At 42.8% G+C, this 17,616-nt stretch overlaps 1 protein-coding gene across 5 annotated transcripts in view; it reads right to left on the bottom strand.

Moving 5' to 3' along the window:
• The window catches only part of EHBP1 (EH domain binding protein 1), a 739,122-nt gene that overhangs the window by 547,765 nt on the left and 173,741 nt on the right, over nucleotides 1-17,616 (bottom strand). For all 5 annotated transcript variants that reach the window (XM_082251356.1, XM_082251359.1, XM_082251357.1 and 2 more), the window contains exon 5: nucleotides 8,150-8,203. In XM_082251356.1, coding sequence (XP_082107482.1) covers nucleotides 8,150-8,203 — 54 coding nt within the window. The remainder of the gene's footprint in view (nucleotides 1-8,149; nucleotides 8,204-17,616) is intronic.

The raw sequence follows: 17,616 nt of genomic DNA, 5'->3' as shown, positions 1-17,616 counted from the left end.
TCAAAATTGTGGCAAAATCACTTGACTTTTAGGTTGCACACGTGTGAAAGGGACCTAAAACAAAAAGGAGCTCTGGCTGGTGGGCAGGTTTAGCACACTATGCAGCTATACCCATATTGTGACAGGAAGTCAGGTAAATCTGTGGATGTTGTCACAGACAGGAGATACACTTCTGCTTGGTTTAGACAATTCACCAATTACTATAGGGTGTCGGCTGCAAAGGCAGCAGGAAGGTGTAAAGAAGTTGAAAACCATTCAGCTGTTCGGAATGAGGAAGATAAAGCCTCTATAATTTGTCCAAAGGAAGTCTAAGGATAGCTGCCTCCTGACGCTGTGTGAAGCTGGGGAGAGGAGGACAGTCAGATGTGTGCCTCCTGACGCTGTGTGAGCATGGGAGAAGACCTCCTGGAGCGATGTGCGCTAAGGAGGGTAAAAAGTGTGAAGACTACTCAAGGTGAGGTCTTGGACTATTTCTATGTGGAAAGAAATAAATGCACTGTTTGCTATGTGAAGAGACAAGCAAAGGAATGGTTGCTATGTGAAGAGACAAGCAAAGGGACATGTTCAATGGACATTTTGTTGTGTGAAGAGAAAATAAATGGACTATTGAGTGTCTGCTGTAGGATCAGCAAAGTTTGCCCAACAGTAGATTGGAGACAGACTCCGTAGGTAGGTTCCTGTATGTTTGAAGGTAGCTGCCCACAGTTACGAGGATTTATTTTGTGTTTTATTTTTATTTTGATGCTTTTGACGCTTGCACTTGTGTGAAGAAAATTGCATGAATAAACCAAACTGTTGTTTGCAACCACTTCTCAGCTATCTCCTTGTGTAACGAATCCCCCCAAGGGGTCATCCACGCCCGCCACCGAGCTAATCAATCCCACAATATGTAGCAACATACTGTGCATTTTTAAAGGTTAACGTACACTTTAGGGCTCTTTCACACAGTATGTCCGTCGGACGGACTCCGTTTATCTCAGCGGGGGGATTGATCCGCCGATCCCCTGCTGAGCAGGAGGATGACAGCTGTTCTCCGCGCTGTGTGTGGAGACATAGCTGTCAGTTCCCCATACATCTCTATGGGGGAAATCGGATGGGAACGGACCGTCGGTTCGTTATCATCCGATCCGCTGGACGGATGGAAAATAGGGTTTCCATCCGTCCAGATTTAAAGGATCGGATGTCAGCGGACATGTCTCCGCTGACATCGGATCCCCCATAGGGATGCATGGGGGGACCGTTCAGATCCGCCAAAAAAACGGACAGGCGGATCTGAATGGTCCGTCTGTGTGAAAGGGGCCATAAGCTACATTTTCTTTGTGAATTGTGAATTTGTGTCATTTTATTTAGAGAATGCAATTAATTGTTTTGCAGCTAAAAGTTATGGTCAAAAGGGAACTACTGTAGCTAAATGCAATGCTTAAATACGAAATGAAAAATATTGTATTACAGAGAACACACATAAAGGAGACAATACTACACTTCCTAACAGAATAAAAGTGTATTTAAAGGCCAAAACAAAATAGGAATATAGCGCAACCTACTAGTTCTTTGGATGAGGTAGATGCATTGATTTCAGTTTTTCCCACATGGTAACTTTGTCAATAGCACACTTCCTATCCCTAGGTGTCGCTGTCCACCCCTTCTATGGTATCCAGGTACCCCTTCTATGGTATAAGGACTGTCACCCAGGCTGGACTTCAAATAAGCACCAGAGATGAAGCCATGAGAGGAAACACAGATGTCACATAGCTGCAGGAGAGCATTTTGCAATATAGATGTGCAATAATACATAAATATCCTGAAAACATTATGGCAAAAGCCCCAGGGAGGCAAAAAAAAAAAATTAAACTTCCCATGCAATGTGATTCAGCATAAAAATCTGGGAAGAAATCATAATCTAGCAATCACTTTTGGCATTCACTGACAATTATATCAACAGATCTATCTATATCTTAGATTGTAAGCTCTAACGAGTAGGGCCCTCTGATTCCTACTGTATTAAAGTGTATTGTATTTGTAATGTCTACCCTCAAGTTGTAAAGCGCTGCGTAAACTGTCGGCGCTATATAAATTCTATATATAATAACAATAATATGTGTGTGTTTTTGATCTAATATTTTAAATACCTTTAAGGCCTCGTGCACATGGTTGCTCCTAAACTGATTGATGTTTTTTGGGCATTTGGCGACTTTTTTTATTAAGCCCCTGAATGCACCTCAATAAAAGCCCGATTTTTTTTATTAAGCCCCTGAATGCACCTCAATAAAAGCCTACAATACACACAGACATTTACAGGAGTTTAGGAGAAGCATAGTTTAGGGGCAGTCAAAGCTTCTCCTGAACACAGAAGAATCGTGTTTAGGAGAGGGCTTGTGGGCATAAAAAATGCTCAACACGGCTAACCACATCTATACATGCCTAAACTCACCTAAGCGCTAGGCGCGTTTAGCACTTCAGCATTTATTAATTTCATAAAAAAATTACAATTTTGGCCTATGAAATAACCACTTGACCTCCGGAATATTTACCCCATTCATGACCAGGCCATTTTTTTGCATTACGGCACTGTGTTAATTTAACTGACAAGTGTGCGATCAGGCAACGCTGTACATAAATTACATTTACATCATTTTTTTCCCCACAAATAGAGCTTTCTTTTGGTGGTATTTGATCACCACTGGGTTTTATTTTTTTGCGCTATAAACAAAAAAAAGATTGATAACTGAAAAAAAAAAAACATTTTTTACTTTCTGCTATAAAACATATCCAATAAAAAAATGTTAAAAAATCGAATTTCTTCCTACCTTTAGGCCAATATGTTATTCTGTGCAGTCAGTCTGCACTGCAGCATTAAAGTTACAGTGTTTAGTCAACAACTGGATAAATAAATCCCCAAACACCAAAGGTTGCTAACCTTTGCTAACCTGGTTTTAACAAAAATTGCTTTGGTGGTTTTTTAATGCTGATTTTCTCCTACTAGTAGAAATAGCGTTTTCAATAAACCAGTGTGCATGACGCCTTAATGAGATTCTGAAATTGTAAAAAGACTTTATACTTTTTGAACATCTAAATTAAATATTCTAGCACTTATAGAAGAGATGTATTTTCAAAATCCTCCACTAGATGGCAGCAACACTCAAGCAAAAACAGTTGCTCTGCAGTTGCTAGATCAGCCATTCTCAATCATGGTTCTGTGGAATTTCTAGGATTCCTTTAGAGAATGCTAGGGGTTCCCTGAGTTGTGGCTGACGGATCTCTCATCTGATGGTACCTGCATATTTCCAGGACCAATACCCCTTGGCAGAGCCAGCAGCATGACACCAGTGATCTTTTAAGGTTTCCTTCACACGGCCATATGCATATTGTCTGCACAGAATGCAGGTTCTTTCTGGCAGAGATCCTGAGTAAAATCTTGCCTAATGTACTCACATATAGACACATACAGATCTTCTAATGGCTTAAGGCAAGCCAAGCTTTATGCAATTTTCTTACCATCAATCATGGGTTGAAGGAGAAAAATGGCTCGATCTCCCCATCAATAAAGTTAGTGTTGATGGGGGAATCTGTGCATACTAAATAAATATATAACAACCTTTCATATTACCTTTACATTTCATATCCTTGACAGTTCCCTGTGTATGCTGGTAATGCTGGTGCTGTTCGACCAGTCCAGTGCAACTGTATAGTGCCACAGCGTTTGTCAGCACCTGGAAGTTCCTTCAGCTAAATATTCTTTCATGACGTCTGTGGCAGTCGGACACTTTATTGAACAAACCTGCAGAATAGTGCCCACCTTTAGACCTGCTCCACTCGGTTCTAAAATTATTCCTAGAATTTGTAGTGAGAGCTAGGGGTACTTCTGGGCATTACATTGGGCTTAATGATAGTCTCTGCCCAATGCCCGCAAGTGCTGTGTGGACATTTCTTATGAATGTTCTTTCCATCTACTTAAACCCCTCGCACGAACCCTCCTTGTAGCCCTAACACTAATCCTCACAGCTATCTTCCCTGTGAATAAACCTCACAAACCTTTTTTGTAACCTGGGATGTCCACATCACACATTGCAGTAGGCAGTGTTCCAGTAGGACAAAGTACTGCACGATTTTAAACTCTACGCATGCGCAGACACACCACAGGATTTAAAGACCTGGCAAAGCTTTCTGGCGTGTTTACGTATGTGCAGGATGTGAATTCCATGCATGTGCAGACATGCTAAAAAGTTCTGCCAGTTCCCAGAGGCAACAGAGACATGTGGGGTGTCTTTACAATATGTGGAATGAAAACCAGGAAGGGGAGTTTCAAGATGGCAGAGGGGAAGCAGAATAGTGCAAGGAGAACATCAGCTACAAGAGAGATAGTACTGCACTGCGTGAACTACTTACTATGTTTTTTTAATAATGCTCAAGGACAAGTATTAGAAAGATGAAATTCATTTTACTTAGATAGGTTCTTCAAGTAACCCCTTTATATTTGCTTCTCAAGAACCAGTTTTCCTGTTCCAGAAGATACTGGCACCCAAGTCCCAGCACTGGGATTTCCTGCTTTGTGGAAATACTGTACATATGGGGAACACAACCTAACTGATGGAAACACAATAAATAGCACACAAAGACAGCTCATTGCAACAAATGCACCAAAAATATATACACATAAAAGTAATATTTCACCAGTTCATGCGCTGATCAGATGACACTGAAAGGCTTGCTGGTGGTCTTTTTTGAATGCACGCTTTTCCAATGTCATTGCAGCTCTCCTTGTTTCCACTGGGTGGTAGACAACGAGTCGGTATAAGAATTACAAAAGGAGACACCAGCGCACAGCCGCCCTCGCATAATAAAATTTTAATTGGACAACATTTCTAACAGATACACTCACGTTTCAAGAAGGCACATACAACGGTAGGTTCCCTTTCTTCCTCTCTCCCCCGGATGTCCCCTTCAAATGCTATGGAGCTCGAACGCCCCTCCTGAAGTGCCTGATGACCCGAATCCTCCTCGCTACAGCCCCGGCGTTCACAGCCCAGTGCACCTGTGCCTGGACCAGCCGGCTAGTCGCCACTACACATGGGTGCCGCGGCCCTGCCAGAAGGCTATAGATGGAAGGGGAGTAAGGAACAGGACGACATAGCATGCTTGCTAGGTTGCTATGACAACGCGTTCGGAGGCGGAGCCTCCTTCCTCAGGTCACCGAATCATGTTGTCATAGCAACCTAGCAAGTGTGCTACGTCGTCCAGTTCCTTACTCCCCTTCCATCTATAGCCTTCTGGCAGGGCCGCGGCACCCATGCGCAGTGGCAACTAGCCAGCTAGTCATGGCACAGGCGCACTGGGATGTGAACGCCGGGGCTGTAGTGAGGAGGATTCGGGTCATCAGGCACTTCAGGAGAGGCGATCGAGCTCCATAGCATTTGAAGGAGCCATCCGGGGGAGAGAGAGGAAGAAAGGGAACCTACCGTTGTATGTGCCTGTTATCTTCTTGAAACGTGAGTGTATCTGTTAGAACTATTGTCCAATTAAAACGTTATAATGCGAGGGTGGCTGTGCGCTTGTGTCTCCTATTGTAATTCTTATACATTGCAACAAATGTAATTCCTCCTTTCATTACCAAGGGGGAGGGACTGAGACTGAAGAGAGAAAGTGTAGGGATGAAGTGTCGCACTGTTGTGTCCAAGTACACAAATTAGTTGAAATCTGGAAAGGCACCAGAGACAAAGAAGCTGCACACCCCAAATGTTGTATTACAAAAGAAAATCAAAAGTTCCCCCGGGTTTTTTCTTGCAGCAAGCAGACGATCAAACAAATTGAAATATAAAAAAAAAAAATTATTATACAAATATTTAAAATCCACCAAGGTTTTAAAATATGAGCTCTGGTTACATAGATTCTTGTCATGACCCATCAATCATAACATGCAAAATAGGCATATTTAGGGCAACTTTTTACAATAAATTCAACGGGGGTGTTGGTCTGGGGCAGGATCGTTTATTGTAAAAATTTGCCTTGCGTATACCTACCTATTTTGCATGTAATGGCTCAAAAAAGAGAGCGGCACTCACGCGTCTTGAAAGGTAAACGCACAATGATAGTTTTAATCAACGTTTCGACGAGGCACAAGCTCGTCTTCCTCAGGCCCATTTTCTATCCCTGATTTGTGTGTGGGGGAGACCATTGGATATTGCATGTTATGATTGATAGATCATGACGAGAATCTATGTAACCAGAGCTCATATTTTAAAACCTTGTTTAAATATTTTTATAATAAAATACTTTTTTATATACTTCAATTTGTTTGATAGTCTGTTCGCTGCAAGAGAAAACCCCAGGGGAACCTTCTATTTTCTTTCGTAGTACACAAATAACTTTATTTCCGCAAAAGATCAGACAAAAATAATGTAAGCGGATGTACAGACTAGCTGCTGAAAAGCATGCCTGTAAGCTATTGTTATAGTATGATGGACGTACAAAACATTGTAACTACCTGCTTGGAGTTTGCATGTTCTCCCTGTACCTGCATGGGTTTCCTACGAGTACCCAGGCATCCTTCCACACTCCAAAAACAAGCTGGTAGAATAATTGGCTGCTGTCTAAATTGGCCCTAGTATGTATATGAATGTGAGTTAGGGACCATAGATTGTAAGTTCCTTGGGGGCAAGGACTGATGTGAATGTAGAACATATATGTAAAATGCTGCTAAATTGATGGCACTATATAAGTACCTGTAGTAAAAAAAAAAAATTAAACTGAAAGTTACTCAAATCTCTCATGCACTGCAGGCAAAACAATCCTTTTCTTCTGGGCCAATTCATAACTATAAGCTCTGTTGGACAATTACGGAAACACATTTATTATCTGTGGACTAAGTCACAGATTGGTTAGCTATGCAGCTGCTCACGGCGCCGCTGCTCACCGGTCAGTCAGGAGAACTATTTGCAGGCAGGCAGACGGAACATGTGGGACGGATGTCGGGCTCTGTTCTGCTACCTTCTACAACCACTGAGTATCGTACGTTCGGCGATGTGACTATCGCCCGCGCTCTATCGTTCAGCCCTACCTATGAGTGTAATGTTTTCAGTGGGGTGGCAACAGGGGTGGCAAGGACTTCGTCTGGGGTGGCAATTGCCACCCCAGCTAGACCTCTGGCTCCGCTACTGGTGGACTTTTGACACAACATGTGACACTTCAATGATATACTTTCACTTTGCAGGTTTGTATTGCGGTGTTCAGGTCTGGGAAGTTTTCTCTCCCTTCCTTTGTATCTGACAGAAAGCAGAACGAACAGAAAGTGATGGGATTTTCATTGGACAGACTGTAAAAAACAAACAAACTTTTCTAGTAGAGAGGGTAAGGGCTCTTTCACACGGCCGCTCCAAATTTTTTTTTCCCGCTGCGGCACTTTTTTTTTTCACGGACACAGATGACACTTGTGTCATCCGCTCCGTATGTCCGCATATCATCCCATCCGTTTGCGAATGATATACGGACATAATGTATGTCTTTGTGGATTGCGGATGTCAGCGGATGACAGCGCTGACATCCGATTTTGCATCCGTTACATTTTTTAAACGGAAGAAAAATAGGGTTCTGTTCCGTTCCAAAAAACAGAACAGAGCTGAAAGGACGAAAATCGGATGTCAGCGGATGGTCATCCGCTGACATCCGCAATCCCATTGACATGCATTATGTCCATTTTTCATCCGCAAAAAAATGGGATGAAATACGGACATCCGGAGCGCCCGTGTGAAAGGACCCTAAAGGTAAAACATTTAACAGGTTTCTATTTGCTGTTTGCGTCCCCATGTAAAACTCTCTTCATTTACTGTCACATAAAGCAGGGGACACTTACAGCATTTAAATCCAAACAGAGGTTCTAATCTTTCCTCACTTTATCTAAAATAAAATAAATAAAAAAATAAATAAAATTTTGCCTGGAGCTGAACATTAAGTCTGCCTTAACACACAAGTATTTAAAGTGTCATTTTAGATAATCGCCACAAGATGGTGCCATGGCCAAAGTTAATTAAATCGCAGCCATTACAATCCATAAAACATAAGAACATTTCTGGAATTTTCAGCCTACAAAAAAACAAAAAATTCAAACAAAAACAAACAGCTACATTATAATACAATCTTAAAATCTTTGACTTACATTTTCTATTACAAATGTCCATTCTTTGTCTTCAAACTCTTCTGCATGTGGGTCCTAAAACAGAAAGAATGATTTAAAAGGGTATAGGTGGAATGTATTCCTGAATTCTAATGTAGAGGTTGACTGGGTGTAAAGAATCCTCCAAACTTTCAGGCTTGCTTAACATTACCAGGAGGCATGCCCTCGGATCAGTATGTATACAACCTGCTTTGACCCCAATACTACGAGTTTAGTTCATGGGAGAAATTCCTGGGCAATAACTTGGACTGGCCTGGACCTGGACTATAAACATGTCTTGTGACAGAGGTACCAGTGTCATAGATTGCCTCCTCAGTTCTTCACAGAGTGGAAGTTGCTTCTGGGACCATCAAGGGGTGCATTGGACTTGCAGTTGACCTCCTAAGCTGATTCCGTGCTAAAAAGTAATTTTATGTTCCTATTGACTTGGACAACAGCCCTTACGCAATAAAGCATAGAAAATACAACAGAAATGATCTACAACACTTCAAGGCCAGGCCACCCATACTCTTTCAATTGCAGTCCAACAGCCAGAAAGCACGATTGTTTGCAATTATAAATGAATAGGAGACGTACAGTATACAGAGAGAATTTCCGAGAGCTGCCACGATAGACATCCTCAGAAAGCCATTTGCCTGGCTAACTTCACACTTCATTACTTTCTGAATTCCTGACCTGGGTAAAGTCAGAACTTTGGCTCTGCATAATTGTTCTGAAGGTACTGAAGCCAAGACGATTACCATGACAGCCAGGAAACTAGTATTTTATAAAGCCTAAGCATTTCTTCCAGTTCAGGTTCATGATCACTGCCTTCTGAAAAGGCTAGATAGATGCCTGACTGTATCTTCTTTACTTCTGTGTGACTCACCAGAAAAAGGAAATAAAAGCCAGAGAAATGTCAGTATGGTTAATCCTTGTTCTGAATCAGGGACTTGAAAAGTAATGAAGCCAAAGTATCGCCATGATGGCCAGGCTACTAGCTTTAGAAAAAGTGGTCATCCCATAGTAAGCCTACACATTTCACTTATGGCACCCTAAAGAGGGAAGTTCCACTTTATGCCCCCCTTCTCTTCTAATTTTGGCTTTTTTTTTTTTTTGAGGGGTTTGGGGGGGGGGGGGGGACAGCAGGTACCTGGTTTTGACCTGTACCCGGTCCAACTTCCACTCAAATCACTGCAGCGATCCACCGGAAGTACTCCCCCCGCCCGCAGCCTTGTGGGACATGTCACAGGTCCTAGAAGGCTGCGGGACTATTCACACAAGTGCAGTGCGGCCTTTGCGTACGCAGTGGTCAGCCAGCTGTGAAACTGCAAGGAGTCCCAGCCAGCTACCCATAGTATACATGCTCGTGCCAGGGACCCGAAGAACGGTGAAGAAGAAGCAGTTTGGGTGAGGATGGCACTGGACCCCTGGACAGGCAAGTGTCCTTTTATTAAATGTCAGCAGCTACAGACTTTTTATTTTTTTTGTACAAAGACTTTAAAGCATCAGTCTGCCCAAATGCTGGCAGCCTGTAGTTTTCAGTATATGACAGAAAACATAATCACCCAGCATCCCCATTTCAAACTGTAAAACTGTAACCATTATGTTGGGAGTCTCTTGCTCCCTGCAGGCATTTTATTTTTATATTTTATTTATTTTAACATACAGAGGGTACAGCACAAAGACTCAGAATCCCAGCACTGCAACAGCAGTAATGAGACTAAAGCGAGGAGGTAGAGCTGAAAACAAAACCAGGCAGGTGTCACCAAAGGAGTCTCTGAGACGTGCAAGAAGCCAATGGGATTTTCCCATTTGCAACATCCAGCATCAGCTTTGCACCAGTAAGGTCATTGAAGTTTAAAGAGTCCTACAGTGCCTTGAAAAAGTATTCATACCCCTTGAGATTTTCCACATTTTGTCATGTTGCAACCAAAAATCTAAATGTATTTTATTGGGATTTTATGTGATAGACCAACACAAAGTGGCACATAAAATGCATCAACCTGAACCCACCGTGAAACATGATGATGGCAGCATCATGTTGTGAGGACGCTTTTCTTCAGCAGGGACAAGGGAAGCTGGTCAGAGTTGATGCAAAGATGGATGAAGTCGAATACAGGTCTGGGGCTACAATAGAATGGTGTAGATCAGGGATATGCAAACTGTGGCCCTCCAGATGTTGCAGAACTACAAGTCCCATGAGGCACAGCAAGACTCTGACAGCCACAAACATGACACCCAGAGGCAGAAGGATGATGGCACTTTAAGTTTTGGAACAGCTGGAGGGCTGCAGTTTGCATATCCCTGGTGTAGCATATTCATGTGTTAGAATGGCCCAGTCAAAGTCCAGACCTAAATCCAATTAAGAATCTGTGGCAAGACATGGAAATTGCTGTTCACAGACACTCTCCATCCAATCTGACAGAGCCTGAGCTATTTTGCAAAAAAGAATGGGCAAACATTTCATTTCAAAGCTGGTAGAGGCATACCCAAAAATACTTGCATCTGTAATTGCAGCGAAAGGTGGTTCTACAAAGCATTGACTCAGGGGGCTTAATACAAATGCACGCCACACTTTTCACATATTTGTAAAAGAATTTTGAAACCCATTTATCAATTTTCTTCCACTTCACTATATGCCACTTTGTGATGATAAAATCCCAATAAAATACATTTACGTTTTTGGTTGTAACATGACAAAATTTGGAAAATTTCAAGGGGTACGAATTAGGCTTGTGACGATATCAGATTTTCATGCTGCGATTAATTGATTAAGGTTTAGCCACGGTATACGGTATTATCACGGTATTCAATTATTTAATTTCTACCTCACTTGAATTTCATTGCTGAATTTAGGGACTTTGGTTCACTTTTGCACAATATTATATAGTCAGTCAGTCCAGACTCTGTGAACCAGGCCTAAAATAATCCATCAAGCAGTGTCTGGCCTAACTGGTGATGACTGGTCCTGGCGATCGGCTCCAATCCGATGGCCTGGTCATTAAGGGGGCAAATCCTTGTGGTCAAGAAGTGGTTAAACCTGAAAGAGGACCGGTGTTGTTATTTATAAATTACTTTACTATTGCTTTAGGCCTGGTTCACATGTATGCGGGTTGGCGGTCCACATCTGCACAGGCATAGCAGCCCATGGATTTGAACGGGCTGCTAAGCCCTCATTTTCTGCAGAAAAAAGGTGCATGCAGCATTTTTTTAAAACTCAGTGGTCTTGAAATCCATCCTGTTTTTGCACCATGCGACTAACCTGCAGTTCCTGCTCTGGTAAGCTTTCTTGCGTTTTTTATATACGTGGGCCCAGCATTTAAAAACACAGTTTGCATGTGCAGCAACTGCAGGTAAGTCGCATGGTGCAAAAGAAGGATGGATTTCACTGCCACTGCATTTTTTTAAATTCTGCATGCACCTTTTTTCAGCCGAAAACGCAGGCATAGCAGCTCAAGCCCATTCAAATCAATGGGCTTCTATGCCTGTGCAAATGTGGGCTGCCAACCTGCATACATGTGAACCAGGCCTAAAGCAATAGTAAAGTCATTTATAGATAAAAACACTGGTCCCCCTGCACGTTTAACCACTTCTGGACCGCAAGGATTTGCCCCCTTAAAGACCAGGCCATCGGATCAGAGCGCCAGGACCAGTCATCACCAGGTAGGCCAGACACTGCTTGATGGCTATATAATAATGTAATGTGGGCTGCTATGCGTGTGTGTGTATATATAATATGCTGCTATGCCCATTTATGTATGTAGGTATGCGTGTGTGTGTGTGTGTGTGTATCTCTATCTATCTATCTATAATATATATCTAGATCTATCTATCTCTATCTAATTCTATCTATCTATCTTATTCTATCTGCATAAACTTGCTTGTATTAGCAGTGTTTCTGTGTCTGAGCCCTGGAAGAAGCATGGGGGTGTGTACCGAGTGGGAGCCGTCTGATTGGTTACAGGGAGGAGCTAAGTCTCTCACTCTAGGATCATATTACCAGAGCGGTTTCTATTGAGTGAGTGAATGAGTCATCCAGCTCACTGAAATGTATCAATTGTAAAGGCAGACTTAAGGAGCAGATAAACACGGTATTTTAAGACCCCGTTCACACTGGGGCGACCTGTCAGGCGACCTGGTTGCCTGCCAGGTCGCCTGCCAGGGAGAAGCTGTGGACCCGTTCTAATAGAAGCGACACAAGTCGCTCCGACTTAGAAAAAGGGTCCGGAGCTTCTTTGGGGCGACCTGGAGCGACCTGCATTGACTTCAATGTTATGAAGTCCGTGCCGGCCGCTCCAAGGTCGCAGTGCGAGCAGCGCACCGCGACTTGTGAGGTCGCCCTGGCAAGTCAGATCGCCCCAGTGTGAACGGGGTCTAAAAATGCCACAATAACAATACCGTGGGCATGCAATACCGCGATATATCGAATTACCGAAAACCGGCATATCTCTAGCTACGAATACTTTTTCAAGGCACTGTATATCTGGCATTACTCTGTATTATGCATATTACTACACACCTAAAGGGGGGAAAATCAGAGAGTAGCAAACTCTCTCCTGCTACTGAACCATCTATCATCAAATGCAAAAAAATCCGTTCAGATCTGTTTTTTTTTTTATATTGGATATTTTAGTGTTTTGCTCAGAAGTTCACATTCAAGTACTTGGCTTTACTAAATGCTAGATGACACAGTAGATGATATACTTGAAAACGGGAAAGGGAAATTGGTATTTTTCCAACAAGATTTCAAGTACAACAAAATACTGACTGGAATAATAGATGTTTAAAGGCTCCCAAGTGGCCTATGTCTTCCAAACATAGAGCAGAGCTACATCAGCAGAACAGCAGTGTATGATGTAAAGACAGGAAGCATACGGCAGACTGATGCAAACACACAAACACCGTGCCAGCTGGTGAATTACCAGAAATATATGTGCAGTGACTTGCGTTTTTCTGCACCTGATCAACGCCAGTCACCAGAAGGGAACAATTGTTTTCTATGTGCCCTGTTTATACCACAACACTGGTGTTATGTGCAGTACAAAAAATGCAGACATGCTGCACCTTTAAACAGTGAATCGGATGGCAACACCAGACTGAGGAGTGCCAAGACTTGAACAGAGTGTTACTTTGCCCAGTCTCAAAAAAAGGAATAAAAAAAAAATGTTCACAGTACAATGAGCAGTTACAACGCATTGCACCAGCTTCTCATCACCAGGCAAAAACAGACACCAGCCTGCATGTTTTTTTGTAGTGTGTTGCTAGTGTGAACAGGCCTCAAAAGTTTACCAGTCACAAACATCCAACAGAACACTGTAAGGGCTCTTTCACACGGCCGCTCTGCTGCTTTTGTCCGCTGCGGGACTTTTTTTTTTTTTTTCACGGAGCGGATGACAGTTGTGTCATCCGCTCCGTAAGTCCGCATATCATCCCATCCGTTTGCGGATGATATGCGGACATAATGTAAGTCTATGGGGATTGCGGACGTCAGCGGATGACACCGCTGACATCCGATTTTCCTTCCTTTCCGTTTTTTGAACGGAGGAAAAATAGGGTTCTGTTCCGTTCCAAAAAACAAAACAGAACTGAAAGGAGGAAAATCGGATGTCAGCGGATGGTATTCCACTGACATCCGCAATGCCATAAACTTACATTATGTCCGCAAATCATCTGCAAAAAAATAGGATGATTTGCGGACACACAGAGCGGCCCTGTGAAAGAGCCCTAAGGGCTCTTTCACACGGTCCGCCTCCGTAGGCGGATCCGTGTTGCTCAGCGGGGATCGATCCACGATCCCCGCTGAGCCGGGGGATGACAGCTCCGTCTCCGCTTGCAGTGCGGAGAGGGAGGTGTCTCAGCACCCACTGCCCTCTATGGGGGATCGGATGAGAGCGGACCGCTTGTCCGCTCTCATCAGATCCGCTCCGATTACTGAACGGATGGAAAAATAGGGTTTCCATCCGTCCAGATTTCAGCACAGGATCGGATGCGGATGGCAGCGGGTGTCAGCGGAGGTGTCTCTGCTGACACCCGCTGCCCCATAGAGCTGCATGGAGGATCCGATCAGATTCGCCTAAAAAACTGACAGTCGGATCTGATCGGACCGCCCGTGTGAAAGAGCCCTAATTCAGTTTTGCTTTTCTGCATTTGAAAACCCAAGTCAAAACCTGGGCCACTATGGGCAGTTTTACGTTTTTTTAATGAAGTCACCAGATACTCCAGATTGAACTGGGCTAGATCTTCCATTTTACCATTAGTCCCTGAAACTAGAACATTAGCAGACCCGGATTTCCCTCTGAAACGGGTGACTAGCCTAATGTATCTAGGGGTGTGAATTACAGCAAAGGTTACAGACTATATGGCCCAACTATGCTGAAACAGAAAACAGAAGCTTGGAAATGTCTACCATTGTCTTTAATAGGCAGGATTAATTTTTTGATAATGAAGATCTTACCGGTCATCCTTTATTTTCTAAGACATGCCCCCATATAAATACCACGCTCTTATTGTAAAACAATCAATAGATTATTTAGCTCTTTCCTTTGGCCAGCCTCACATTGGACTTGGGGCACTACAGGAACCTATGGGCCAGGGCACTACATGATCTACATAAGCATTTTTTTGGCAAGGACAATGGTCTTTGCTCAAAGATGGCTGATGGGGGATGATGGTGATGCTGCCACTTTTCTGGAAGCTGCCCTAACAGGATCTAATGAAAATCTAAAGTATTTATAGTTTCAGGGACCCAAAACACCGCATTGTGTCACGTGCTCCGTGAAACTTGCCGTAAAAGTATGGGATCAGACTCAATAAATCTTGTACCCAAGGGGAACTGAAACATCACTTTATTCCCCATTTTGGTATAACCCCCAGCTTCCCCATTTCCTGGAACATCTATGTCCAGTTGTATGGGCAAATAGGAGGATTAAAACAATTGCAACTTTGGCAGGCAAATTTGTGACATTTGACAAACTAAGAGAAAACATGCACTCCCCAATTGGTACTTTTTTCGGTATCTACAATGCAGTCACGCCCTTGTGTCACAATTTGGTGTGTGCTCAACCCTCTCATCTGAAAACGCTATTATGTTCTAATTCCGTGGTCAAACTATTATCAGTAATCTACAAGTTGTTCCCAGTCAGGCCTCCCTATATTGAATGCTGTAGAATGAAGTGGTAGTTGATGTCTCTGATTTACAGGGGAGTGACTGGGATAACATGTGGAATTACCCATTTCAGCAACTATTGTCCACTAAATACAGACTGATTCAATTTAAGTTCTTCACCATATTTATTTTATCCCTGCCAAATTGGCTGGCATTTAACAATCCCCAAGCACAATCATTGCTGGCATTGTACCTTTGCCCAGGCCGATTTTTCACATATTTTTTTCACTGCTCTTTAATCCAAAATTTTGGGCAGATGTCACTAAATTTATGCTGGAGACCACAACTCTCGCTGTCCCCCTGTCCATCTTGGTGTGCCTTCTGGGTCCTGTGGAGGGATTGGCCACCACAGTGGTGCATAAACCTCTGAATATACTTCTGTTTTACGTTTGTAAAGCGATTGTATTACATTGGAAAAAACCTATGCCCCCCAACACTGCAGTTCTGAAAACGATTAGTGAACTCGGCGTTACCATTTTAGAAGGCTACATTTGAATTGGAGCAGTCCAAAAATATTCGAAAATGTCTGGGGTAGTTGGACATCTGAAGCTGCTGCTATTGGATAGTTCGCCATCCATAATTGTATATTGATCAAGTTTGCTGATCCATCTATCTGAATCTCTGTCCCATGAGGTTCTGCAATTATTACATTTCTTGAAACTGAGATGCTCATTAAAGGTTTATAACTCTAACCATTTTAGGATGTTTGATGCTATGAGGAATGGATGGTCTCTATTATGGTCAAATAGGTATATACCAAAGTCTGCGATCCACGCACTATGGTCTTCCTATAAACAGTAATCACTTGTCCTGGGAAAATGGGGAGTACTGCAGGGGAGAGGGCTAGGAGGGGTGGGGGTTTGTTATGGTTTGACATTTTTTGGTTGGCCCTACATGGCCAACTGGGTGTCAGTTGTTGCCTTTAGATTTCTATTAGGCCGGCCATAGATGGATCGAATCTCGTCCGTTAAAGCAGGGACTAGCTTAGATTGGAACCATCTATTGGCAGGCTGGTTGTACCCAAGACCGTCCATCAATAGACTTGGGTACAACCACCCTGTTGAAATTTTGTACATGCAATCACTGCTGATGGCTATAGCCACTAGCAGTAATCGTGTTCTGCCAGCCGGGAAGACTCCCCATGCCCCATCACCATTCCCAACCAGTCAGCACAGCCTTTTTGTGATGTGGTATCCAATTTAATGCATGTTATTGAGTAACACTGCAATACAATGGAAAACACTGCATTTTGTTTTTTAGCATTGCCAGTCTACTTAATACACAGGCAGAAATGACAGTTTAAAAATTAATGACAAGTCTGCTATATTTTGTGACTGGCTCAGGACAAGCCTGCCTTTTCCATGATGGCACGCAATAAATAAAAATCTATATAATGGTCACTGGTTTTTGAATATCTACTCACATAAAACTGGGTCACTGTAAAAACATCAGTTGAAGCTTGACGCGTTTTGTGGTTGGATGTCATTACACTGACACAATTTGATATTAATGACAATCTGAAGATCATGGTCATTATGAGCAGATTGTGATGTCTTAGATACACAGGCAGCTTTTGTTGGGATGTTTCTTTTGCAAGGTATGTTGTCAGAAACAATCCTTTGCCGTTTAATCTGCATTAATGGGATAAATACTTTGAAACTGACCTCCAGGCACACATTTAAATTTTTAAATATAAAATACTAATGCAAAAAGTTTGGCAGTCTTGTTTAGCTGCCCCAACCAAACTCTACAACCCCGTGTTAATAAAGCAAGCATTTGCATCATGATGTAAAGCAAAAAGCCCTGTGGACACAAAGCAGGCACACCTTCAGGGTTTCTGATCACTGTACCATGGTTGCCTGATACATCAAAATGTCTGTGTACAGGGCAAATGTGCACACGCCCTTCCTACAATGCCGCATTGGTGTCTTGTGTGTTTCATTGGGTCTTTGGGGCAGAAGGCAAGAATTTTAAGATATTAGGTAGCACTAAAGGGAGCCTGTGATGCATATGCTAGGCTATTCTTCTTTACAGTACAATATAACAGGTGTGCTTTAGCTTAGGTTCACACTGTAGCCGGTCCAGGAACAAGTTTAACCACTTGCCTACCGGGCACTTTCACCCCCTTCCCATCCAGGCCAATTTTCAGCTTTCAGTGCTCTCACGCTTTGAATGACAATTGCGCGGTCATGCTACACTGTACCCATATGACATTTTTATAATTTTTTTCACACAAATAGAGCTTTCTTTTGGTGGTATTTAATCATCTCTGGGTTTTTTATTTTTTACCAAAAAGAAAAAA

Source organism: Pelophylax lessonae (assembly GCF_965119305.1).
Source record: "Pelophylax lessonae genome assembly, chromosome: 3".
Classification (NCBI taxonomy): domain Eukaryota; kingdom Metazoa; phylum Chordata; class Amphibia; order Anura; family Ranidae; genus Pelophylax; species Pelophylax lessonae.
The sequence above is the reverse complement of the archived record's forward strand: the minus strand, read 5'-3'. Positions and strand labels throughout refer to the sequence as shown.